Source organism: Rhincodon typus, chromosome 1 (assembly GCF_021869965.1).
Source record: "Rhincodon typus isolate 14 chromosome 1, sRhiTyp1.1, whole genome shotgun sequence".
Classification (NCBI taxonomy): domain Eukaryota; kingdom Metazoa; phylum Chordata; class Chondrichthyes; order Orectolobiformes; family Rhincodontidae; genus Rhincodon; species Rhincodon typus.
The window spans coordinates 19,995,592-20,021,746 of NC_063332.1; the positions used below are offsets into that span (position 1 = coordinate 19,995,592).

A 26,155-nucleotide genomic window follows, 5' to 3' on the forward strand; every position below is an offset into this window, starting at 1 on the left:
CAATCCCCTTCAGAATCTTGAATACTTCAATAATATTGCCCTGTCATTTTTTTCTACACTCTGGAGAATAGACTAAACAGGGTTAAAAGGGCAGATGGGGTTAGATTAGAATGGCATCATGTTGGCACAGACATGGTGGGCTGAAGGGCCTGTTCTTATGCTGTAATGTTCTACATATGTTTAATTTATAAAGACGGGGTGCAGAAACTTAGTTTATGTTCTTTTAAGTGTAGAGAAAGGAGGAGAAATCTGCTTGAGGTCTGATTCCCATTGAGTTTGCAATGACTTCTCATTTTATGTCCACTCACTGTGAAAAGTTCCTGCATCATGTACCAAAACAACCACATTGAAAACTATAGCCTAAATTCCTGACTGCTGTGGTTGGCACAAGCAGAATGTCTTTTATACCTGACAACAGTGTCCTGGTATTGGTGAATGCCACTCCTGTTGCTACTGTATAGTAGCAGGGTGAAACTGTTGCTAACATTTTGAGATAGCTCAACCTCCCAGAGTAATCAGAGGGAGCTGGGCACTTTCCCAGAGCTGGTGGGCTTAGGCCTGTTCATGAGTTGGCACAATATACAGTGAGGGTACTGATCTAATCAAGGAAAACATTGTCTTGCTGGATGGCTTTGATGTGGCCTAGTTCAGTATCAAGCTCACATGGTGTGCAAATGGCTTGGGTCTTCATAATGCATTAAGGCCAATCTTATAGAGCATGAAGCTGTATGAATCCTATACTTGAATTGATAACAGCCACACTCTAGTTTATTGCACCATGCAGACTGGTACGAGATGAATCAGTGCACTAGGGGGAGGCGATGGGCAAGCTATTATCGCTAGACTATTGATCTAGAAACTCCGCTAATGTCCTGGCGACCCAGGTTCGAATCCTGCCACTGCAGATGGTGGAAACTAAATTTAATAAAAATACCTGGAATTAAGAATCTACCGATGACCATGAAACCATTGTTGATTGTCGGAAAAAAACTCATCTGGCTCACTCACGTCCTTCAGGGAAGGAAACTGTCATCCTTCCCTTGTCTGGCCTACATGTGACTCCAGCCGCACAGCAATGTGGTTGACTCTTAACTCCAGGCTGAAATGGCCTAGCAAGCCTCTCAGTTATATCAGTCGCTGCTGGGGATGGGCAATAAATGCTGGCCAGCCTATGTCCCACAGTGAATTAAACAAAACTAGGGTCCTACATGTCAAGCATTCTCAGTTAATAATTTCATATCAGGAGAGTTCAGAAAGTAAAGCACCTGCAGTGGCTCAGTCGATGGCATTTTCAGGTGCAAATGGTCCTTGGTGTGGGTAACATTCAGAGTGCATGAACATATAATGGGAAATCATTAGCAACGTCTTAGGAATTTCAAGATAACTGTCCCTTACCTCCCATTTGGTCTCTTCCAGTTTGGGCAGAAGTTCGGACTGCTCTTTCTTAAAAGTCATACATTTTTTCTCCAGGTCTTCTCTCTGCTGCAGCAACTGCCCAATATCCTCCTGCAGTTTCTTCTTCTCCTGTTGGAGTTTGAAGATTTGAAGCTGTAAGGCCTGTTGAGCTCTCTGGGCCTTCTTGGACACTTGCTGGAGCTTGTTGGCGTAATTCTGCTTCAAGTCCTCCATCTCGCGCTCCCATATCTTCTGCTTCTCCTCAAAGACTTGCACGATGGCCGCTTCGCTCTTGTCGAGGCTCCTTCTCATTTGGAGAACTTCCTGTTCTTTCTCCCACAGCCGGTCTTCAAGGTCCTGAATGATATCATCGTTAGATGGCGAGTGATATGTTAGCGTTTCCTGCATGTGGTTGAGTTTGTTGAAAGAGGCCACGCTTTTGCTGGAAGACCGTCCACTATCGGAGGTAGATATTCCATTATAGCTCAGCATTCCCCGCTCTCCGTACGAGGTTCCCAGACGGTTTATGTGGCTTGTCGAAGCGCTCATTGGCCCAATGTGCTGGCTGTAGCCCGTTCCGTACGTGGGAAGGCTGGTCAGTGAGTTACGGCCAGAGTCAGACATACCTCCTCCGTGGTTTATAGTCCTGCTGTGACCTGCCTTTTCCAGTCCGACTCTCCCAGCTGAAGGGCTGCTACTACTGGTATGATGGGCATTAAGGCTTTTCCTGCTGTCTATCATTCCATTGCTTTGTGGTGGGCACAGATTCTGCATAGAGTGGAAGCTTTTGGGGACAACTGGCTTGAATGCAGAGGGTCGAATCAATGACTCACTGTTCTGTAGAGGAAGATTAGAGACATTGTTACTTTCTGTCACTGACTGACTCTGTACACCTTGAACCCATCACGGTCCAGCACATTTCATTAGCCTTTACGCTGTAAGGTCATTTTTGTACATTGTATTGCTGGTGTGCAGTCTCATCCGTCAAGGGCAGAAGTAACGCAAATGGAGAGAAATATCAAAGGGACAGGTTCCTCACAGCACCATAATGTTATCCGTACAATTCTAGCATCATCATGTAGTAAGATTGCCTTTACACTCCAGCTAAACTCTTGGAGTAGATATGCAAAGTGAAGGTATGCCCTGGATCAGAAATGAAGAGAAGAGAGAGACTCCACTTTACCCCAGTTTCACACTGGACCCTGTTTGGGAATCTGCTTTACTTTATAGTGTCACTGAAGTCCAGGTTTACAAGGAAAATGCTCCCACTGTCCCCACCATGTCTTTGAAATCATGAATGGAAGGATTACTTAGAAACAGGTCAGATACGTCAACACTCCAAGTGAACAAATAACTGATTCCCAATCAACAGCTCAAACCATTCCTGAATCTAGGCTATATGGGAAGTGAAGGACAGGGATTAGACCTATAGTGAATGCGGAATCTTATGATTTAAGCTATAACTGGAGCAAAGTGGTAGTAGTGGACACCATTTACAAGGTGCAGAATTTCACCAAATCTTCTTCGACAGCACCTTCCAAAGCCACGACCATTACCATCTAGAAGGTCAAGGGCAGCAGATACATAGGAACACCACCACCTGCAAGTTTCCCTCCAAGCCATTCACCATCCTGAGTTGGAAATATATCGCTGTTCCTTCACTGTCGTTGAATCAAAACCCTGGAACTCCCTCCCTAAAGGCATTGCAGTTGTAGCTACCATCCTGTGGACTACAGCAGTTGAAGGCTGCAGTTGACCACGGCCTAATTGTCAAAGACAATTAGGGACTGACTACAAAATACTGGCTTCAAAAGCAATGACCACAGCCCGAGAACAAATGTTTAAAAATACAGATTTAAAACCCTCTGCAAAAGAAGCAGACAGGCGATGAGGACCCTTTTATTTAAAAATCAAAGTAAGTCATGATCTTGACCGCACTACCTGAAAGAGTGACCATAGAGATTTCAACAACAACTTTCAAAGTGAATTAAGTCTCTGAATTGGGAGGATTTTCAGGGCTGTGGGGAAAGAGCAAGGAGAGGTAAAACAGGCTGAATGGTCACTTCCTGTACTGTGAGATTGAGTGAATGAATGAACGAACCTGTCCTTTTCATCAAAGCTCTATCTGAAACTGCTCTTTTACTCACATCCCTAACGTGCATTTCACACATAACCAAGCCTCCTGTGTATTACAGCTGCCACAAAGAAAGCATTTAGCACACTTGCCTTCATAGCTCCTATACTCAATGGTCTGAGCAATGTTGAGGCTGTACAGGATGTTGGTGAGGCCACTTTTGGAGTATTGTGTACAGTTCTGGTTGCCCTGCTATAGGAAGGATATTATTAACCTGGAGAAAGTTCAGAAAACGTATAGAAGGATGTTACAGAGACTGGACGGTTGAATTATAAGGAGAGGCTGAATAGGCTGGGACTTTTTTTCACTGGAGCATGGGAGGTTGAGGGGTGACCTTATAGAGGTTTATAAAATCATGAGGGGCATGGATAGGGTAAATAGCAAAGGTCTTTTTCTCTAGGATAGAGGCGTTCAAAACTAAAGGGTTTAATTTTAAGGTGAGGAGAAGGATTTAAAAGAGACCTGAGAGGCAATTTTTTCACACATAGGGTGGTTCTTGTGTAGAATGAGCTGCCAGAAGAAATGGTAGATGTAGGTACAGTTACAACATTTAAAAAAATATTTGGACAGGTACATGAATAGGAAAGGTTTAGACGGATATGGGCCAAATGCAGGCAAATAGGACTAGTTCAGTTTAGATACCTGGTCGGCATGGACGAGTTGGACTAATGGGTCTGTTCCCATGCTGTCTCACTCTGTGACTTGCCATCACAAATATTATGGGCTGTTACTGACACTCCAGTGTTACTGAATGTCAAAATAACTAGAACTACTGCTCAGTCGAAGACAGTGAGGCAAGTATACAGGGTGGCCGTTGCCAGTTAGTGAGCTCTTCCCAAGTATGAACAGATGGATGTGGATTTCAGGCAGAGCAAGAGGTCTCCAAAATGAGCTGGGGGCAGTAACAAGGTTTGGTTCTGTGATGAACTTCTGTTTGTATAGCTGTTCATTGTATTGCTTGTTTAATGTAATTAAAGCACTTTGTATAGTGATGCACTAGCTTACCCCTCTGTAAGTCAGGGATGTGAATGGCACTGATTGAAGACATATAAAAAAAGACAACTTACATTTATATAGGGCCGGTCACAACCTCAGATCAACATTTATTTTACAGTCAACGCAGTAATTGTGGAAATGTTGGAAACACAGGAGTCAATCAGCAGAAAACAAGGTCCCTGAGACAGCAATATGATAGTGACCAGATGACCTGTATTTTTGTGATGTTGATTGAGGTATAAATATTGACCACATGGGATGTTTTAGGACACTGTAAAATGGAGGCATTGACTGGTTTAATAACACGTTTGAAAGATGGCACCTCAACATTCACTTGGTGTCTGCTTATATTAGATGCTGAAGTTTCAGAGGTCGAATTTAGACCAATAGCCCTCTGACCGAGAGGCTACTTCTCAACGTCCTAGAACTTAATCAAGGCTAACATTAACAAAACACTGGAACCTGCATTCCACTATCCCTTAACATAGATGAGGACCCAGTGCCAGCAATAAATGCAAAAGTTACTATTTGCTGAATTTTTGTGATTAAGGAGTGAAGCCCTGCTCCACAGATATGAGACTATAAGACCCAGTCCCCTCTTTATCACTGTTTGAGCACTCAATGACTAATGCCCTCCATCAGCAGTTGCAGTTCCAGCCAAGTTTGTAACAAAATCTCCCAGGAGATGGTGCTGCTTCCATCCATTTGCTAGTTGATATTTGATGACTTAAAAAAAAGTCTTGACTATCAAACTTACAATTGTTGATGAGCTTCTAGCTTTGACTGAAACTGCACAGGAATTTAACGTGGCACTCAGAATTCTCAAATTAATTTGAATTTCAGCCATTCAAATTCGCAGAATCAATTAACTTTAGTATTTCATGAACAGCTTGCAATGAAATTTAACACCAAACCTCCACATCTATGGATCTAACTTTTATGCACCTGTATTTTCTGTTGAAAAATTGTCTTCCATCCTATTCCCGGCTTACCATGACTCTGTATGAGCAATGGAACCAATTGATCTTTTAATTCGTGTGCCATCAGCACTGGCAGCTCTTCAGTGGGTCACTTGGAAGGTGGATATCAGCAATTTAAAGGTCAGTCCAATAAGTTTGACATCATTCCGAGTGATAGCAATCTGTGTTCCTACAAGCACACGAGGAAATTACAGGAACTGCCATATGACACGATGAAAGTCAGGGATCACTGGTTCCATTCTTAATCTATTTGTAACTGGGGTACTACCAGCAGTAATTTCTCTTCCTACTCCTGTATTCAAGCTTTCGCAAGGATTTATACCCAGAATCCTCCTAGTTTTATACAGACGTTGCCCCTGTCTATTTCTTCCTCCGCCACACCAATTTCATTCTTTCATCTGCCGCTGAAACCCTCATTCATCTGTTTGTTACCTCTAGACTTGGCCAATCCAACCCACTCTTAGCTGGTCTCCCATTCTAAATGTGGAGACACTCAAAGTTCTGCTGCCCTTGCCCTTTACATTAACTCTCAATCAGTGACGCTCAGTGAAGTACACTGGCTCCCAATCAAGTATCACCTTCACTTTCAAGTCTCATCTCTCATTTTCAGATCCCTCCATGGACTCTGAGCTCCCTCTGTCTGTAACCTCCACCAGTCACACAGTCCTTCAAGATACCTGCACTCCTCAAATTCCAGCAGCTTGAGCTTCCCTGATTTTACCACCATTCATGTTTGTGTCTTAGCTGCTGAGTACTGAAGAGCTGGAACTCTCCTTAAATCTCTCTAACATTTTTCCTTCCCTTTGACCCTTTAGAATGCAGCTTAAAACCCACCTCTTTGAGCTTTTGCCTTAGGCTAATATCTTCTGCAGCTTGATGTCCAATTTTGATCTATAAAACTTCAGTGGAATGCCATAAGACATTTTATGATGTCAAAGGCACGATCTAAGCATCAACTGTGTCATTTTTGTTCCCTACAATCCTTTAGGGGGGAAAACTTTCTCTCCTGTCCTGGCTTGGCTTGGCCTCCATGTGTCTTCAAGTCTGGAAGAATATGACCCTCTGAAAGGGCCTAGAAAGTCACTATGGGAAAGTTGAATGCACCATCACTGGATTTGATTCCTTCCCCGACAATCTTGTGGAAGTATCCACAGCACACAAACTGCAAAAGCTGCTTACAACCACCTTCTCAAGGAAGATTAGGGATAAGAATGTAGGAACATATGAATAATAGCCCATTGATTGAGGCTTAAAATTGTAAACGATCCTATGCCACTATTTGAAGAAGAACGGGGAAATTCTCCCCAGTCTCCTAGTCACATTCTACTTCTCAATAAAACATCGTAAAAACAGATTATCAATTTATTATTACACTGCTCTCTACAGGAACTTGCTGTGCACAAGTCAGGAGTGTGATGGAATATTTCCCACTTGCCTCGATGAGTGCAGCTCCAGCAACACTCAAGAAACCTGACACCATCCAGTACAAAGCAACCCACATCCAGAAGCATCCACTCCCTCCACCACCGACATTCAGTAGTAGCAGTGTGTACTATCTACAAGATGCATTGCTGAATTTCACCAAAGATCCTCAGACAGCACCTTCCAATCCCACGACGACTTCCATTTCGAAAGACGAAGGCAGCAGATAACATGGGAACACCTGCAAGTTCGCCTCCAAACCACGCACCATCCTGACTTGGAAATATATCGCGGTTCCTTCACTGTCGCTGGGTCAAATTCTGGAATTCCTTCCCTAATGGCATTGTGGGTCAACCTACAGCATGAGAACTGCAGCGGTTCAAAAATGCAGCTCACCACCGCCTTCCCAAGGGCAGCAAGGGACTGACAATAATATGCTGGCCAGACAATGATGCCAACATCCCATGAGTGAATAAAAAAATTATACTGCTCTCTGCAGGAGCTTACTGTGGACAAATTAGCTACCATGTTCCTGACATCACACCAGTGACTACAATACACAAGTACTTCAGTGACTAGAGGTTTGTTGGAAAGTGGTCACATTAGGCACTTTAAACATACAAATATTTCTTCTCTAACCTGTTGGTATGATACATCAGAATGGCAGTTTCTGAAGGTCTCTGGTGGCCACATTTAATGGAAATGCTCTGTTGATAGAAATTCCCTCCCTATTCCCACTAGTGCCTCAGGAAAAGCAATGAGGGCGATGCATTGGCTGCAGATAAAATTGGACGTCTCTACCTAAAAATCATTTATCGAAACTAGTTAGTTAATTACAGTGGCACCAGATTAATTAATTACACTGCATATTGGTTTGTGAGAATTAAAGTCATTTCGTTTAACACGAACCTGGAAGTCGTCCAAAGATCTGCTTCATTTCGAACGGTGATGGACTCTTGTTGTTAAGCTCGCTGCTGAATTTATCAGCTCTGCAGTTACTTCCCTACACATAGTAGGCAGCTTTCAGACTGCCAGAAACATATGGGATTAACTTCAAGCGTACATGCTGGGTGGGAAACCCACAAGTTTGTGTGGAATGTCTGTCTTACACCTTGCACAATGAGACTGTTCATTGACTATAAGTGTGAGCATGGCTGGGTGGGGTATAAAAATTGGATGGGGTATTCCAGGCAGCTTTGCAGCCCATCTATCATTTACCACACAAAGAGGTTAATTTATAAGATCTTCTGCTACCTCTGCGTTGCTAATCTATTCCTGTTTTTTCTATCACTGGCTCGCTCTCACACCCAACAAAGTATATCTCACTTGACAGAGCAAATAAAAATAAGGAAATATTTTGATGCAATTGCCCCAGTGTGCAAACAACACAAAAAAACAACTTACACTTATATAGCACCTTTAATACAGCAAAACCCTAAAAAGTCATCAAACAAAGTCTGACACTGAGTTGCATAGTGCCAGATGACTGAAAGCTTGGAGCAAGAAGGTTTATAAGGGAGGAAAGAGAGGAAGAGACACATCAGTTTGTACATTGAATTATTTCATCTGATCTCCTCAGTTGCACCCTACAAGTGAGTCTGTTCCCTGTACAGGGTAAACTGAAGGACATTTGACAGCTGTGGTTTTAGTCGCTGTCTCTGCTTTCAATTTTACGACTATTCCTAGTGATGGCATCATCAATGTTCTACAGGAACTCCAGAGCTATTCTTTGTTTTCGGCAATCCACTATATTGTTTCTTGGGAGTCAGAGGCATTATCGTCACTATGATTACCATAGGAACGAGCCTCCGATTCCAGTGGTTAGATCAACCGCCACGTCAGACTGTAAATCAATCTGCAAACATTGAACCATTGGCCAATTTGCATGCACTGGCATATCAGCAATTAATAAATACTGCAAAGTATTCTATAGATGCTGTCAAACTTGTCTGGCGAGATAATATTGCAATTGCTGCATTCCATACATAATGTGGGTTGTGTACTTTTATTGTCTAATAATAAAACAGCTAAATTAGCACAGCCCTTTGTGTAGCTTTTGGGAGGAGTTTGTTCAGCATCCTTACAGGGAAGCTGGGAAAATGTATGGTCCATTATTACTCCCAACTTCCCATACATGCATTCCAGGACCATGCATCATATGATCTCCCAGCAGGACAAACAAGCTTTTTATTCCATCTCCAATATTAATAAAACCAATAAAATGGTTTTTATATTTGAGAAAGGAAGAGGAAGAACATTTTTAATACAGCTATGATTTTTCCCATGGGCTGCTTGTAGCAGTGGCCAGGAGATTAATATTTTAATCTTGAATAGGAACAGGTGTGGGCCATTCAGCACCTTAAGCCTGTTCTACCATTCAATGCGATCATGGCTTATCTGCAACCTAACTCTGTGAAGCGCAAACACTGTAATATGACAGTAATGATGAACCTTTAACTGGCTTCCAATTCTACTTCATCCACATCCTACTAAATTTCGTTAAGAAAGCATGAAAAAAGGCCTCATTCTTCCTTTCTGCAGAGAATATGGAATTGTTGTTAAAAACTCAAGTGCTCCACTAATGTCAATTTGGAAAGGAATAGTGCCATCCTTACCCATGTGTGTGTAAATGGCTCCAGGTCCCCTCTCAGACAGCCCAGCAAGCAACTTGGAAGCAGCAAAAGGAGAGGCATTGGCATACTGGCAAACTAACTGAACATATAGTAATCTAGATCCCCAAGTTAATGTTCTGGGGACATGGGTTCAAGTACCACTGTGGCAGGCAAAATTTGAATTCAATAAAATCTAGAATAAAGAACTCTGGTGGCTAAAGGCAGACAGTTCCTTCCAACACCAGCGCTTGAAAATAATGTAAAATCAGAGGAAGTGGAGTCAAGCAAAGGATCATATTTTGACCCAGATCAGATTACAGGAAGTCACTTCTCAGTTCAATCTTTGAGCCGAACGAACACAATTTGCTCTCAATGCAGACTTGTTTTAAACTGTCGTGGTGCAGCATTGATAGAGCTCACTTCTCCTCCAGGCACCAACATTAAAGGTTTCAAAGGAAATCATAAAAGGACCATGGACAGCTGAAACACTAGCACTGTTCCTGTATCATTCAGCATTTAGAGCTGTAAGTTGTGAAATCCAGTCTCTATTCATAGCAGATGTGGTCATACTTCACAACTTTTAAGAAGCAAGATTCCTACACATGACTTAACTTGAACCTTAGGCTGACAATTAGAGGATATTATGTGTGGATAACACATGAACCAGCATCGAGCAGGAGTTCAGATGTGATTTTGAGCTTTGACTGATGTAGGAACATATGCAACAAACTTCCAAATGTTACAGCTGATGCTGGGTTGGTGAATACATTTTTGAGAAAGGATTTCAGAGGATATTTGGTTCATTTGAGATACAAGAGCAGACAACACACTTGTGACACCCAAACTATTGGAAGCATGGAAACATTTAGCCAAAGAAAGAAACTAATCCAGAATAGGATTAGATATCTATTTTGTATTTTTTGGATATGCATTGACCTGTATTGGCTCCCAGTCATTGAACATCTCAACTTTAAAATGTGCACCCTCGTGTTCAAATCCTTCCCCATCTCGAATTTCCTCCAGCCTTAAAACCCTCCAAGAGCTCCAAATTCCTCTTGGCCTGGTCTTGTGCCCCTGACAGCCTTCACCCAACTGATGCCAAGGGGACCTTTAGCTGCCAAGGGTCACTTAGCTCTGGGAAGCTCTCTCCTCTCTGCTCTCTGCTCCATCCGACAATCCTACCTCTGACCTAGCTTTTGGCCACTTCTCGCTCTCTTTGGCTGTTTGTCAAATTCTGTCTCATCCCACACCCATGAAAAAGCCTTGGCATGTAGCCTTGGCTATACAAACGCAAGTTGTTGTTGAGTTGTCCGTACTTCTGAATTGAACTAAAGTTGGCATTCAGGAATGAGCCATAGTGAATATGGCTCCTGATCCAAGAAAAGGTGGATGATGGGTTCATGTACATCTCGTATTTGGTGCCTTAGTTAAGATTCCATTCCTGGTCATGTGACTATTGAAGGATTCTTGCCAATTCCTCTGACTTCTCTTTGCTTCCAGCTGAATCTCAATGAGTGGCTAACAGCAAAAAACAAACATGCTTAAGCTTTGCACAAATGACTATATATGTTCTAGAAGATAAATTACTGAATAAATATTTGACCTCAAGTGCATTGTAATAGGTGGATTCAGCAAGCGAAACAGCAGCTCTTTCCCATGTTGGACAGAGATGATAAATTCCCAGTTCGGGCAATGTCCCAGACACCACCATCGCCACTCCTGGATATGTCCTGTCCCACCGGCAGGATATAGCCAGTAGAGGTGGCAGCACAGCAGTGTACAGTCTGGAGGCACTTGCCTGGGAGTCCTCAATATTGAAATCTTATGACATCAGGTCAAACATGAGCAAGGAAAATTCCTGTTGGTTGCCATGTACCTCCTGCACCCTCACCCCAGCTGATGTCAGTATGGCCCTTCATGTTGAGCATCACTAGGAGGAAGCACTGCGGCTGGTAAAGTATAGAATGTATTTGGGCTGGGGGACTGCAATATCCATCACGAAGTGTGGCTCAGCAGCACCATGGCTGACAATCACTTGAGTCCTTTTTTGTTAAATTCCTTCGTGGGATGTAACTTTCTCTGGCTGGGCCAGCGTTTCTTGCCGATCCCTAATTGTCCTTGAGAAGGTGATATTGAGCTGCTTTCTTGAACCGCTACATCCATGTACTAAAGGACATACCTGGTAGACTGGGTCTAGCAACAAGGGGGAAAAATATACTTGATCTCATGTTTACACCTACAGCTGGCAGATTGATATCTGTCTATGACAGTATCAGAGAGAGTGACCACTGCGCAGTCTCACCTTCACATTGAGAATACCCTGCCTCAACCACCTTCACTGACAGAGAATCCCAAAGTTTCACTAGCCTCACAGAGAAAAAAAAATTCTCCTTGTCTCTGTCCTCAATTTTATTTTTGTTTTAATTTTACAACACTGTCCCCAAATTTAGGAGTCACCCACAAGAGGAATCATTGTTTTTAAGTCCATCTTGTCGAGACCGTTTAGGATCTTATACTCTTCAATCAAGTCCACCCCTCAGTCTTCTAAACTCCAGCGATAACAAGTCCAGACTGTCCAACTTTTCCTGGTAAGATAACCCACTTCGTCCAGATATCAATTGGCTCAGTGTCAAATTCTGACAGGTAATACATCGATGACCCATGAGAGGTTCAAAAATACCAGGCAAGTGTAACCTGTTGTTGCTCTTTAGCAGTACAGTGCTCATGGTTTTGGGACTAAGACCGGAATGTTATATATATATATATATATATATTTAGTATCCCGGTTACGAAATCGAGTTCAATAAAACTGACAAGAATAAGCTAAAAGTATTTAAAAAATCATGAATGGGATGGAATGCTGCGGGAACCTATCAGTTCAGAGGTGATCTGACCTAAATATGACTCCAAGTTCACACTTCACGGTTGACACAAAGTCCTGAGAAATCATTTCATCGTTAAGGATTCACAATCATTACGTGGTTGCGCTCGATCAGAAATAATTAAACAACATTAAAAGGAGTTTTGAGTGAGTGCGGCCACACTATTCCCGCTTCGGGCTTGGAAAAGTGTGCTAAACAAAGAAGTCCTTGAGAGGACTGACGGCTCATTTTGAGGGGGGAGGATGGTGGAGGGTGTGGCAGAGTGTCTGTTCCGAAGGACTTTAGCTTCTTTTTGTCACAGCCGCTGTGTTAGGCTGCTCTTGCTGGTGTTAGTCAGGTCCCACCCTGCTTTGTTACCTGTTCTAGTTTGCCAGATATGGGCAGTATCTTTGGCGGATTGCTTGGCTCTTTGTACTGGGGAGGCAGGTTCCTCTCGTTGTTATTGGCCACGTCTGTTTTCGTTCGGTCGCCCGTGCGATGCTTGCCATTAATGTACAAGGAATTAGACACCTTCTCGGGCTTGTAGTCCTTGTCGTCGGCCGAGAAGCGCTTGGGGAATTCCCGGGAAACGTAGCCGTTCCTCAGTCCCTCGTGCTGCCGGCTGGCCATCTGGCCGGGGCCTCCTCGCTTGTTGCTGTTCACACTTTTCATCGCAAACTCCTGCTCATTCGCAACGCCGCTGCCAACACTCCCCATCGCAGCCTGGGCGTAGCCTGGCTCAGTGGGTAGGGGGGAGAATGCAGGGTATGCCTCGTAGCCGTGGTAACCGGCTTCACTGGTTGCCGAAAGCATTTGCAACTTCGCCATGTTGCCTCAGCAGCAGTGGAGCGACGTCAGTCAGTGACACTGAAAGGTGAAGAGAAACCAATTAAGTGCCTACAGCCATAGACAATGGTTGATAGTTTAACAATATTTTAGGGAATAGAGTGGGGGTACAGTGACTGCAACCCTCATGTCAGATCAGACACCTACCCCTAAACAACACCCCAACCCCCACCCCCCCACCACTGGGTGGACAATCCCTGTCTGATTTCTCTTGCAGCAATTCAATTTGACCCTGTACAGTGCCTGGTCTAACATTCCCTGTTCTGTGATCTCCAATGGCAGCGACTGGCACAATCCACAGCTCCAGGCCCCAAATGGCCTGAATATGGTGGGCTGCATCAATCAGACTGCCTCTTCAAACAGGCTTGTCATTGCAGAGCAGGAGGCCGCCACTTGGCCCACCATGCCTATGCTGGCAATTCTGAGCCTTTCCCTGGGATAGGAACGGGAAAGTCAAGGTTGTTGTAAAACCTGTGAATGATTTAAAACACGAGTTTTAAACAAACAATTTAGACTGCAGCTACAGATACCTAAAATGATATATATTTTTCCCTCACAATGGCAGCAAGTATTATGGCAGCAGGTGACTGTGTGCAGAGTTTGCACATTCTCCCCGCGTCGGCATGGGTCTGAGCCAGGTGCTCCGGTTCCCTCCCACAGTCACAAAGATGTGCAGGTTAGGGTGGATTGGCCATGTTAAATTATACATAGTGTGCAGGGATGTGCAGGCTAGCTGGGTTAGCCATGGAGAGTGCGGGGTTGCAGGGATGGGTTGGGCCTGGGAGGGATTGCTGTTTGGCGGGTCGGTGTGGACTTGATGGGCCAAATGACCTGCTTGAATACTGTGAGGATTCTCTAATTAACAAAAGCTGGAATGTCTTCAGCTCTGAGGCAGTTTCCTGGCTTGTCATGACTCTACTCAGTGGTTAAAAGTGCGAGAGGAAATTTTCTGATGCCACATTTTCAAGCAGATGGAGAGGGCAGGGATATTGCTGTACAACGCTGTACAAGTCCACACTGGGGAAGGAATCTCGTGCAGGTGATTGTTGGACACCAACCGGAGAGTCTGTGAGACTCCCGTGGAGATGACTGGCCACGTAACATTTCAGCACCTGCTCTTGCCCCAGAATCAGCCGCTTCAGAAAGTTTTGAGGGGGTGGGGTACGTGCTGCCTACCACAAGCAGTCAACCAGCTCTTCTCCACTAAGCAACGTCACCAGGGAGGCATTAGCTAGCGCCAATACTACATCCACTTTGTGACGATGGGAAGGGGATACCGGGGGAAGTGTTGAATGGAGGAGATCCGTTACCTTTGTTCTACTGTCAGTGAGAATACTGAAGTTTTGCGAACGAGCAGGGCAATCTACTTGCTGTGACTCTCCTGCACCCCCGCCTCCCACTGTACAAATCCAACACCGGCACTCCTGTTGAGAAGAGCTGCACTGAATAGAGTAACCTACTCACTTGTCAGAGTTTCAATTTCTCATCCCTTTTCCAGCCTGTATTGAATGCTTTGCTAAAGCCATTTCAGAGGGGAATTCAGAGTCAACCACATTGCTGTGGGTCTGGAGTCACATGTACATCATTCCAGGTAAGAATGGCAGATTGCTTTCCCTAAAAGGGTACAGGTGAATCAGATGGACTTTTTTAAAAACAATTGGTGATAGTTGTCATGGACACCATCACTAAGCTCTCAAATCCAGATTTTATTCATTGAATTTAAATTCCAAAAGTTATTATTGTGGGATGTGAACCGTTCTCCGCAGAGCATTAAACCATAAGACCACAACATACAGAAGCTGAGGTAGGCTATTCAGCCCATCGAGTTTGCTCCGCTATTCAATGAGGTCTTGGCTGATCTAACAATCCTCAACTCCATTTTCCTGCTTTTTTCCCATAACCCTCAATTCCCTTACTGATTAAAAAGCGGTCTGTCTTAGCCTTGAATAACTTAATGACCCAGCCATAACGTCCCTTTATGGTAAAGAAGTCCACAGATTCACTACCCTCCGAAGGAAGAAATTCCTCCTTACTTCTGTCTAAATGTGTGATCCTTTATTCCCTCTGATCCTAGATTCTCCCTCAAGAGGAAACAAACTTTCCACATCTATCCTGTCAGGCCCTGTAAGATTTCAATAAGGTCGTCTCTCATTCTTCCAATCTCTCAACCCACTCAACCTCTCCTCCAGTTCACCAATAAATCTATTGTGCAATTCAGGAGCAACTTCTCAAACAAGTGTAAAACCAGAATGAGGTGAGAAACATTGCTGGGTTACTAAACCAATGGCACAACCATTACACTGTCATCTCCCCACAATTAAAGGCAAGGTGCAGCTGAGCCAAAATTAGTCTAAAATGGTGAAACAGGCTCAAGGGGCTAAATGGACGACTCATGTCTCAACAAACAAATTAAGAGCCATAACAGGTCATTAGATCCTCAATCCTACTCCACTGTTTAATAAGGTCAACATGAAGTTGATTATGGCTTCAACTTCACCTTCCTACCGACACTCAGTACCCTTCAACTCCCTCTCTTGTCAACTAATCAACACCCACTAAAGAAATTCAATGAGTTCCTCAGGGGAGGGAGTTCCAAATGCTGACCATCCACAGAGAAAAAAATGCTCCTAATCTCTGTCATAAATGGGAGGCCACTTATTTTTAAACCCCTATTTCTTGTTTCTCCCGCAACTGGAAACATCCTTTCTGCATCTACTCTGTCAAGTCCCCTCAGGATCTTGTATGTTTGAATATGATTGCCTCACATTCTTCTAAATTCCAATAGATACTGGCCCAGTCTGTCCAACTTTTCCTCAGAAGGAAGGCACCATACCCCCAAAAGTCCCAGATGTCAGGCAAGGGAACATTTTTGGAGTTGGTACTATTTCCTTAAATAAGGAGATGAAGACAGCACAAAGTACTCCAGGTGTGGTGTCGGACATACATGATCATCTTCTTGTTAGGTAATCCATCACGATTGAGGATGACTTTCTTCCATTGTGGAGTTGTGGGTGCTAAGATGATGAATAGTTCAATATTGGTATAGCACACTCTCCCAAAGCTGGGCAGCTGGTGGTTGTTGCTGAAGCGGGTGGGTGAGATGCTCAGGTTTTTTTACAGTGTCTGTGTTTGGCCTCCCATCTGGGCCTGTTCAACATGGTGGACACCAGCGTGGATGTCCTCTCCAGTTTGGGTGGTCTTGTGTGCAGCAGTTTGACCAAGGGTGGTCCTGACTCTGGACTGGGGGTGATACAGGCTGAATAGTTTCCTGCATGTCCTGCTGAGCAGTTCCACTCCAGCAACAAGCTGTCATGGGGACAAAGTGGACTGTTGCAGTGCGGAAGGTAATGAAGAGCATTGGTGCAGTGACACGGCCTTGTTTGACCCCAGTTTGCATTCGCATTGGGTCGGTAGTGTATCCATTAGTGAGGATCATGGATTGCATGCCATAGTGCGGTTACAGTTAAATGTCTCTACTTCTATATTCCATCACTTTTATATGCAGCAAATATCAACAACATTCCATTTAACTTCTTAATCCCTGACTATAACCTGGGGTAATTCACATAATAGGGATACCCAGATCCCTCTCTATCTCAGTATTCTGCATTCTCTCTCCATTTAAGTAATATGTTGCTTTTCTATAATTGCTGCCAAAGTGGACAAGTTTGCACTTTCCCCACACTGTACTCCTTCTGCCAAATGTCTGCCTATTCATTTAACTGATCTAAAATCATTTTGCAGATTCCTTATGTCCTCTTCAAACTTCTCACCCATGTACTTTCAGCCAACTTAGCAACCATACATTCTATGTGTTCATCCAAGCCATTGGTACAAATTGTACATGGTTTACATCTAAATACTGAATAACCAGGCACTACATTTGTTGCTAGAGGCCTCCCACAGTGCAGTAACATATTGGGTGTGATCGAGAGGACCAAGCCCCAGACCCATTGCTCGCTGTTGCTGGTATAGCTACTGAAATATCAGCTCCACTAGCATCAAGGGCTGGATTTTAGTTCCCTCTCAAAGTTTCTGGGCTGCTCCACCATTCTTGACTGCTTTGAATGAACAGACTTTTTAAAAATTACATTTTCTTCCAATCTTGTCCAAAAGTCTCTTCCTTTAGTCCACTCGCAGTTTTAGCTTCATTATGCCTCTGTGAAACCAGAAAGCTATATAAACACAAGCTGTTGTTGATCTAGCTTAGTTGTTGGATCTAACTAAAGTGGACACATGGTATTTAGACACTAACCAAGTAAATCAGCAGCTGATTTTTTGCCACTTTTAAGAAAGAGTGAACTATGAACTCAGGTACATCCCTCACCAATTACAATAGTGATGTTTTCAGTAATGGTTGACTTATTTTCTTAAAACATCCTCCAATTACTTTCTCATTTTGTTCTCCTTTCCTTGGGTTATGGTTATTTATAAATTAAAAAAGAAAGCACAGAACTGATTCGCAAACTTTGATGAGTCTTTTGACTATTACTAGCTTAGATTTTCTTCCTATTCGCCTTGAGCTGGACTTGAACCTTGAACCGCATGATTCAGAAGCAGGACCATATCAGATGAGCCACAGCTGACAACTTAAAAAGTAAAAGATTTAGAGCAGAGGCTGGTGATCTGTCTGCACAGAGAGAACTGAAAGATTGCGGGACACCTATTGTAGTACAGAAAGCAAAATTCGGAACACAGAAATGATCAAATAAGCTGCTTCAGGATAACAAACTGGCAGTGTTGAAGCACATTGTGCTGTCATGTACTTATGTGACAATCAAAAGGTCCATCGACAAACACAAAGATAGTCAACAGATTGACAGAAACTTTTCCACTGTGTACTTTATCTATGTGTAATGTTTCTATTTGAAATAAATCATCACGGTTTTCCTTCTTAAAATTTCCTGAGGGATTTTACAAAGCATCTGCTTCCAAAGCAATTGCATCACTCATATTTTCCCCTCCTTTCTCCCTGCTGAATATGCTCTCTGTGCACAAATAACAGGTGCTGCTTTCAGCTTCCTCAACCTGATGTTGCAGTTTGATTTCAAACAAATCAGTTCACAAGCCCCACTCCAATCCTTGTGCCTATCACACTGCCTGTAACAAACCTCCTTGCAATGATCTTGAAACTTAAAGCAGTGAACTCAAATCTCTGGTCACATTTCTTGAATGATATTACTTCAGTTTCTAATTATCATTTCTTTAGTTTGGGCTGTAACCAGAGTCACAGGGAAAAACAGCAGAAGTGTGCAGCAAGTCACATTGCTCATTCATAGAATCCCTATGGTGTGGAAAGCAGCCATTTGGCCCAATGAGTCTTCACCGACCCTCCAAAGAACGCCCCAACCATACCCAGCCTAAACCTACCCTATCCCCTGTAGCCCTGCATTTCTATAACCCACCTAGCCTGCACATCTACTGGATGCCATGGTCAATCTACCTGCCCTGCACATCTTTGCATCATTGGAGGAAACCAGAGTACCTGGAGGAAACCTACACAGACATGGGGAGAACGTGCAAACTCCACACACACAGTCGCCCTAGGGTGGAATCGAACCCGGGTCCCTGGCGCTGTGAGTCAGCAGTGCTAACCACTGAACCAATGTGGTGCCCTCATTGGATAGCCACTATAGACGTGATGGTTTGAATGGCCTCTTCCCGTGCTGTAATATTTCAGTGAAGCTGTGAACATAGAAGGCAGTGGTGTGAATAATTTTGCCTGAGCTCTATCTGGTATATTTTTTCCATATCCTGTCTTCGTTTACACATCCATATCTCATTCCATTTTAATAAATGTTACAGACACTCTTTGTGGCATCTTAAAGTGTTCCAGATTGCAGTATTCCAGGTTATATATCGGAGTTATAGCAGGAAATCAAGTCCTCTTGAGAAACCACTGACACTTTAAAGTGGCCACACTGGAGACAGACATTGAAAAAAGGTATGATTTTATTTTAGAAGGAAGGGCTTGGTTTTGGACAAAAAGATTTTTGTTGGCTTCAGCTCAAACTGCAAACCATTACCTTCTTCACCGATCCATCTCGCTTCCTGCTGACCTGTCTCGGTTCCTTCCCCATTTCTGATCACCCGAATGCCACTGCTAGCTGCATGCCTGTCTGATATTCAATGCCAAATCATCAGAGAGTGTCTGGTGAGGTCTATCTATTGCCCATATCTAAACCAGGCCAGAGACTCAACACCAGCTATATTTCTTACCTCCCCATCCTGGCACTGGGATCAGTGACCAGTCCCAATTTCTTTGCATCCAACTAATTTCCTACTAAAGATATTAAGCTAACTAGTCCTCAGTTACCAACAGTAACTCTCTCCCTCCTTAAAAATGTACATACATTAGTGATGATCCAGTTCTCTGGTACACATCCACATTCAATACAGCCCCAAAGTATATCTACTGGGGCCATTGCAATTCCCTCTCTCACTTCCCACAGATCCCAGGAAATCTCTAGTTGGTTTCCTGAGTGTTCAGAGTTCATTCAGTCTGACGAATACATCACTCTCACAATCACATCGTCAACGACAGTTTGTATTTATACAACAATGTTGCTAATACCTCATGTGAATACAATGCCTGCTTCTGAGATTGCTAATTACTGAACCACATCGACTGGTTGACTGGATCCAGTAATGAAGATAAGTTTTAGCAAATAAAACGTGACACAGAGATACTCAATCAGGTGACCAAAAGCTTGGTCAAAGAAGTAGGTTCTAATGTGTGTCTTAAAGAGGAACTAGCAGTTGAGATGCAGATATGTCTAGGGAGACAATTCCAGAGAACAGGCTTTGGCAGATGTAATGGCCAGCAAAGGCGTAAAAAGACAGGGATAAAGCAAGAAGCAGAACTGGACTGATGATCCTCTCTTCGCAAGAGAAGAATTCATTATTAATACAATTTGTCTAATGAAATACATATTTCCACTGATAATTTGTGATTTTCTTCGTATTTCCTCTTTCCTATTCTGTACTTGATCTTAACCTCAACTTAGCTAATCATCTCCTTGAGCCATTTCATTATAACTCTTACCAACCTCAGGTTCTCTGCTATACTGATAATTGGAAGTGAATACTATTAAACTGCAATCATTTCTCCTGGAGTGCGATAACCCATTTTGTGAAAAACAAACTTCTGAGTTTTCTCTTCATTCCTCCGGAAACAAAGCTAACTCCTAAAGTCCCTTGTTAAACAGAGAAATCAGTCCATTCATCACCTCAGGACTGTTCATAATCTAGAATACCATTACGGAATCTCTCTGTTTCTGCTCCAATACAGACAACCACTTTCTTCAGGCCTTTTAGCCATAGCTACATATCCTCGTAGAAGAGTTGCATCCACAGTCTCTGAGGAAGAATTAGGCTCGAGAAAGTATTTTTGCCTCTGAAGAACAAGGATGTGGAATACACTCCCAATGAAGCAGTTAATACTTGGGCTGATTAACACTTCTTAGAACAAAAAAGAACTGAGTGACCAAACATATGGGTAGGGGAACCTACTAATGACTTGTAAGCATCAAAGGAAATCGAGGTGACCAAGTGCTATGTGGAACATGATTCCTGAGTTGCTAGATTCAATGTCATGCCAAGAAAAGCAACCAGTCACGAATGATTAATGGTGGACTAGATATAATTAGGACAGGGAGAGAGTTTGGAGAGCCTTTTCTTCAGATGAAATACTCAGGGTTGAAGTTAGTGACAGGTTAGATTGTAGGAGCCAGTGGAAGGAATGGACTCTGATGGACCAAATCGATGATTCTAATCCCACGCTTTCTTACATGAGTGTGTTCCTCCTGCTGTTTATAGCACAAACCCACTGCAGAAGATGACACAGCACAGCGAAGTTCCAATTTCCTAAAATTATGTTTGCGATTCTGTCCAGAAGCACAGTCACCGTCACAGTCTGAGAAACGGGACGGCTTGGTACCCCACCCCACCCCATGGACATGAAAGTAACATCGAGTGAGAAGGAAAGGGATTCTCAGGCACGTCGAAGCTGGTTACACTATTGACTGCATTCTCTCCCAAGCTGGCAACTGGCATGGGCAGTCAGGGACCTACAAGGCCCCAGGTTATCTTTGCGTGCCAGTCATTTTATTTGGTCAATGTGAGGTGACCCACTATGATGGCGAAGTGATCAATCATATTCCAGTCACAATCGACAGGGTGAAACAAAAGCTAAGCACTGAGGATGCTGGAGATCTGAAATAAATACAAGAAAATCCTGGAGGTTTGGCAGAATTTGTGGAGACAGAAAAACAATTAAAGTTCCAAGTCCGACATGACTCTTCTGACAGTTCTGAATAACAGTCAATGGACTTAAAATGTTAATTTTTTAAATGTTTTTATTTATTATAATCAAAAACTGTGTAGGTTTGGGAATAGGGGAAGGAGGTATCAATAGTACAGTAGGTATAAATGATCTTGGAATTAACTGGAGTGTGAATGTTTAAAGGATTTGTTGAATATCCTTTGTCTTGGAGCTGTCACTCTATCTTGATAGTACTGCGGGTCATCTGGAGTTGGTGTGGAGTACGATCTAAACATAAAACATTCCTTCTATTTTAACATAAACAGATTGATGCCTTCATTAAACAATCAATGAGCAAACATCATGGATACAGGAATAACAAACTTATCTCAAGACCGTAAAGAGTTTGGGGCATTCTTCTTTGAGATACTGATCATGAGAACATTGGATAGAGCCGTACATATCAATAAAAGTTTCATAAAGCAAATGGAGAAAATTGATTTCCACCAGTTGCCAAGTCTGAAAATGGAATCAATAAGTACAGGATTATTCTGAAATAGAAAAGAGACGGCTCAGGGAGAATACCTTTGAAAAAATGATCCCTTAGGAAATATAATTCCTGAGCAGTAACAGGGCTAGAAGCTAAACCCTTAAACTTCCCTTTTTAAAAGTGTTCATCGATACAGAAAGAAGAAAATCACTGCAAGAATAATGAAAGTAAAAGGACAGCTCAATTCCATGGACCGAATAGCTGCTTTCTGTGCTGTAGGATCATATGACCTCAAATGTGGTACAGTGTAATTTGAATGTTAAAGTCTTGTCATTCTGACAAGGAGAACTTGCGCATTAACCTTCCCGTATCCTCGTAAAATCAGCAGAAGTATTTTTGTAACTATTCATTTGGGAATATTATTGAGCACAGAAATGTAGGCCTATACTTTGGCAGTGCTGAGGTATCTACTTGTTTGCATGAAAACTCAAAAGGAAGAGAAAGCACAGGTCCATGTAAAATAGAGTGCAGCATCTCTACTGGAAAAAAGGTAACTGAAGATAAAAACAAATAGATACTTCGACGACAATGGTCCTTGGTGACCAAGTACTACCTCATGCTGGCTATCTCATGGTTAGACATGGTAAATACTGAGAAATCATTTCCTTCTTTTTAATTCATTTTTGTGGGATGTGGCCATCATTGGCTGAGCCAGCATTTATTGCCCATCCCTAGTTGCCCTTGAGAAGGTGGTGGTGAGCTGCCTTCTTGAACCACTGCAGTCTATATGTTCAGTAGACCTCCTCTGCAGGGAAAAAATGAACCAGGGACTAAAATCTTAAAATCCTGGCAGCTAGAGAAGTAAGAATTCATGCAAAGAAAAGCAGAATTCTTTCCAAAGAAGGAACTGCATTTGTGTACTGACTTTCACAACCTCAGGTCATTTCCAAACCAATATGACTGCAGATGTCACTGTTGCAATGTTGGAAAATGACAGTCAATTAGTGTACAATGGATTCCCACAAATCCCAATGTAAAAACAACCAAATGTTCTGTCTTGGGACTCTTGGTTGAGGACTGAATATGTATCAGGACATCAGGGAGAGCTCTCCTGATCTCCCCAAACACTCTCATTGGATCTCTCACAATCATCCAAGAGGCCAAGATTATAAAACAGCAAGTGCTTGAGAAACTCAGCAACTCCAGCAAGACCTGTGGAGAAAGAAACAGCGTTCACATTTAGTCGGAAATGACTCTTCCTGTGAACTGAAAGCGTTTGGAAAGTGTTTTTTTTAATGCCGTTGACAAAGCAGGAGGGAGAGCGAGTGGAACAGACGGTGAGGACCCCGCTGCAAAAAAAAGGGGTGGTAACGGTGCTAAACAAGAGACAGAGAAATACAATGGATGTAAATTAAGGTGTGAAAAGGAGAAAATGGGTCCATTCTTCTGAGAACAAAAGTCCACAAAAAACAAGTAAAACACAGGTAGACAAACAGGAGGCTGGAAGAACACAGCAAGCCAGGCAGCATCTGGAGGAAAGGATCAGTCAATGTTTTTGGTATTAACCTTCTTCAGGACTGGATGTGGGGGTAGGGGGAGCTGCAGGTAAAGTGTAGAGGGCGGGGGGGGGAGGGGTGGTAGCAGAATGGTGGTGATAGGTGGACACAGGTAGTAGGTACGACCTGGTTGGTCGATGGGAGGAATGAATCCGGTTGGTAGCTGGAAGGGAGGGTCAGAAGGTGGAATGGAAGGGAGGAGGTGGGGCTGGAAGGGGAGCCAGGGGATGGGTGGGAAGGCTATTTTAAATTAGCGAACTCAATGTTAAGTCCTCTGGGTAGGATACTCAGGCGGAAGATAAGGTGTCGTTCCTCAACTTTACGTTCTGATTCACTGTGACACTGGAGGATGCCGAGGATGGACATGTCGGAGGTGGAGTGGGACGGGATTTGAAATGGGTGGTGACCGGGAGGTTGGGCTGGCCGTTTCGGGCCAGGTGAAGATGCTCGACGAAACAGTCACCCAGTCTATGTTTGGTCAGACAATGCCCACACATAAGGCATAAGGCACAGTATGGGAGGGTAGGAGATGCAAGGAAAATGGAGGTCAGAGTTCACACTCTGAGGATGTTGAAGACAATATTGAGACCTAGAGGCTGTAAGGTACTCGAGTGGGAAATGAGGTGTTGTTCCCCGATCTTGCATTGCTCTTCATTGGAACATTGAAACAGGCCGGGGATGGAAATGACAGAACTGGGGCAAGGTGGTTTACTAAGCAACTGGAAAGTCAGGGTCATTCCTACAGACATATTAGAAAGCAGTCACCCAGGCCATGTCTGGTCGCACTAATGCCCAGGAGAACATATTGGTGATGCTGCATTTACTGCTGACAATAAGAAGCAGATGGTACCTCAGTTCACAGACTCAACTGAAAGATACTCTACATAGTGTAGCCGTCCCTCAGCGACAGCCTGGATTTTGTGTCCCAAGTTTCTGGAGTGGGACATGAAAGTATAATATTCTGATACAAGAGATGAGAGTGCCACCAACCCAGCCACAGCTTCCAAAAGGCTGCTCATTTACTGGGAGAAACGGAGAGAGGTTGATAAAGTTTTGTTCGGAAAGGATGTTGAATTTAGATAGTGCTTTTGATGACTTCGGGCTTTCCCAAAGTGCTTTACAACCAGTACAACTTTCTGAGGTGCAACTTATTAATGTTGGAAATGGCTGAGTCATTTTGCACACAGCAAGGTCCCACATACAGCAAAAGATCATGGGTAATAATGTCAAATGCATGATTCTTAATAGTTTTGCTATTTGGTTCACTTCCATGGCTTTTCATCTATAATATCTTCCAGTTCTGACAGAAACATTATGTACTCTCCGAATAGTCATATCAGACTCAAAACGTTAACTGTTTCGCTCGCATCAGATGCTGCCAGACCTGCTGAGTTTCTCCAGCATTCTCTGTGATTGTTTCATTGTCAACTCTCTTCGATTTCTTCTGTTGTTTTTCTCTAAATCCGCTGACTGTTTACAGCATTTTCTCCATCTATGAATGAGACGGAGTTGCTACTGCAATAGAAATCAATGTTGCTCTCCATCCTTATAGAAAAAGGTTCACTGTGTAGCCATTTAAACACACACCATTGCATTTAATCAATTCACCACAGAGCTGACAGCTCAGAAACAGGTTGAACCAGTAGCTATTAAGGCAAAAATAAAGACGTTGTTCTTTTTTGGTTTGCGCCCAACATGTCGAAGTCAAATTTCCGGAAGATGTTGAGTGCGTTGCCTTTGTTGTCATGCCTGACTGACTAGAAATAAATTGTCTCTGTTTAACTTGAGAATTTGGGGCACTCACAGACGGGTAATGAGTCTCTCGTTGGACCGGTTTTGTTATATTTTTATTCCAAGTAACATCAGAGATGTCAATGGCAACTTGTTTAGTGATCTTGTCAAATACAGAAAATAGGGGATGGCCAGAAGCTGAAATAAAAACAAAAAAAGAATTGCTGGAAATACTCAGTAGGTCTGACAACAGCCATGGAGAGAGAAACAAAGGGTCATGTTTCAGATTGATAACCTACCATCAGAAGGGCTATCACACTGTTGATAAGGCAGACAAATAAAGTGACCAATTGAAGGGGGAATCTTGAAAATAACGAAGCAGCTTTTCCATCTCCATTTATTTTTATACCAATAAACGAAAAAAATGCAAAGACTAAACCCATGCCCCACTGATTGTTTTAAGCAAATCAGAAAAACAGTGACCTTGAGATGACACTTCAATTCCTGGAGATTCTGGGAGAAGCTAGGAGGGTTCACAATTACCTAGCATCCCACACGAGAGGAAGCCAGCGTTACACAGCTTCTGTTAATGGGCTTAATGAACTGATGAGATGTGGACACACTTCCTTTGACCACTCCAAATAACTAGCAAAGAATTGCACTTTCCTGGGATTAGCTCAGTTGGCTGAATGGCTGGCTTGCTATGCCAACAGTGTGAGTTCAATTCCTGCAACAGCCGAGGTTACCATGAAGGACTCTCCTTCCCAACCACTCCCCTCACCTGAGCTGTGGTAACCCTCAGGTTAAATCACCAGTCTTTAATGAGACAGCAGCCACAGTGTCATTAAATATACAGACTATCTGCCTGC

The 26,155-nt window shown here is 43.2% G+C and overlaps 1 protein-coding gene across 1 annotated transcript in view; it reads right to left on the reverse strand.

Moving 5' to 3' along the window:
- LOC109931439 (leucine zipper putative tumor suppressor 3-like) overlaps positions 1-26,155 on the reverse strand; it is a 62,928-nt gene that overhangs the window by 14,943 nt on the left and 21,830 nt on the right. The window contains exons 2-3 of the mRNA XM_048600471.1: positions 12,779-13,267; positions 1,396-2,232 (exon numbers count right to left, since the gene is read on the reverse strand). Of these exons, the coding sequence (XP_048456428.1) occupies positions 1,396-2,232; positions 12,779-13,228 (1,287 nt within the window). The 5' untranslated portion in view covers positions 13,229-13,267. The remainder of the gene's footprint in view (positions 1-1,395; positions 2,233-12,778; positions 13,268-26,155) is intronic.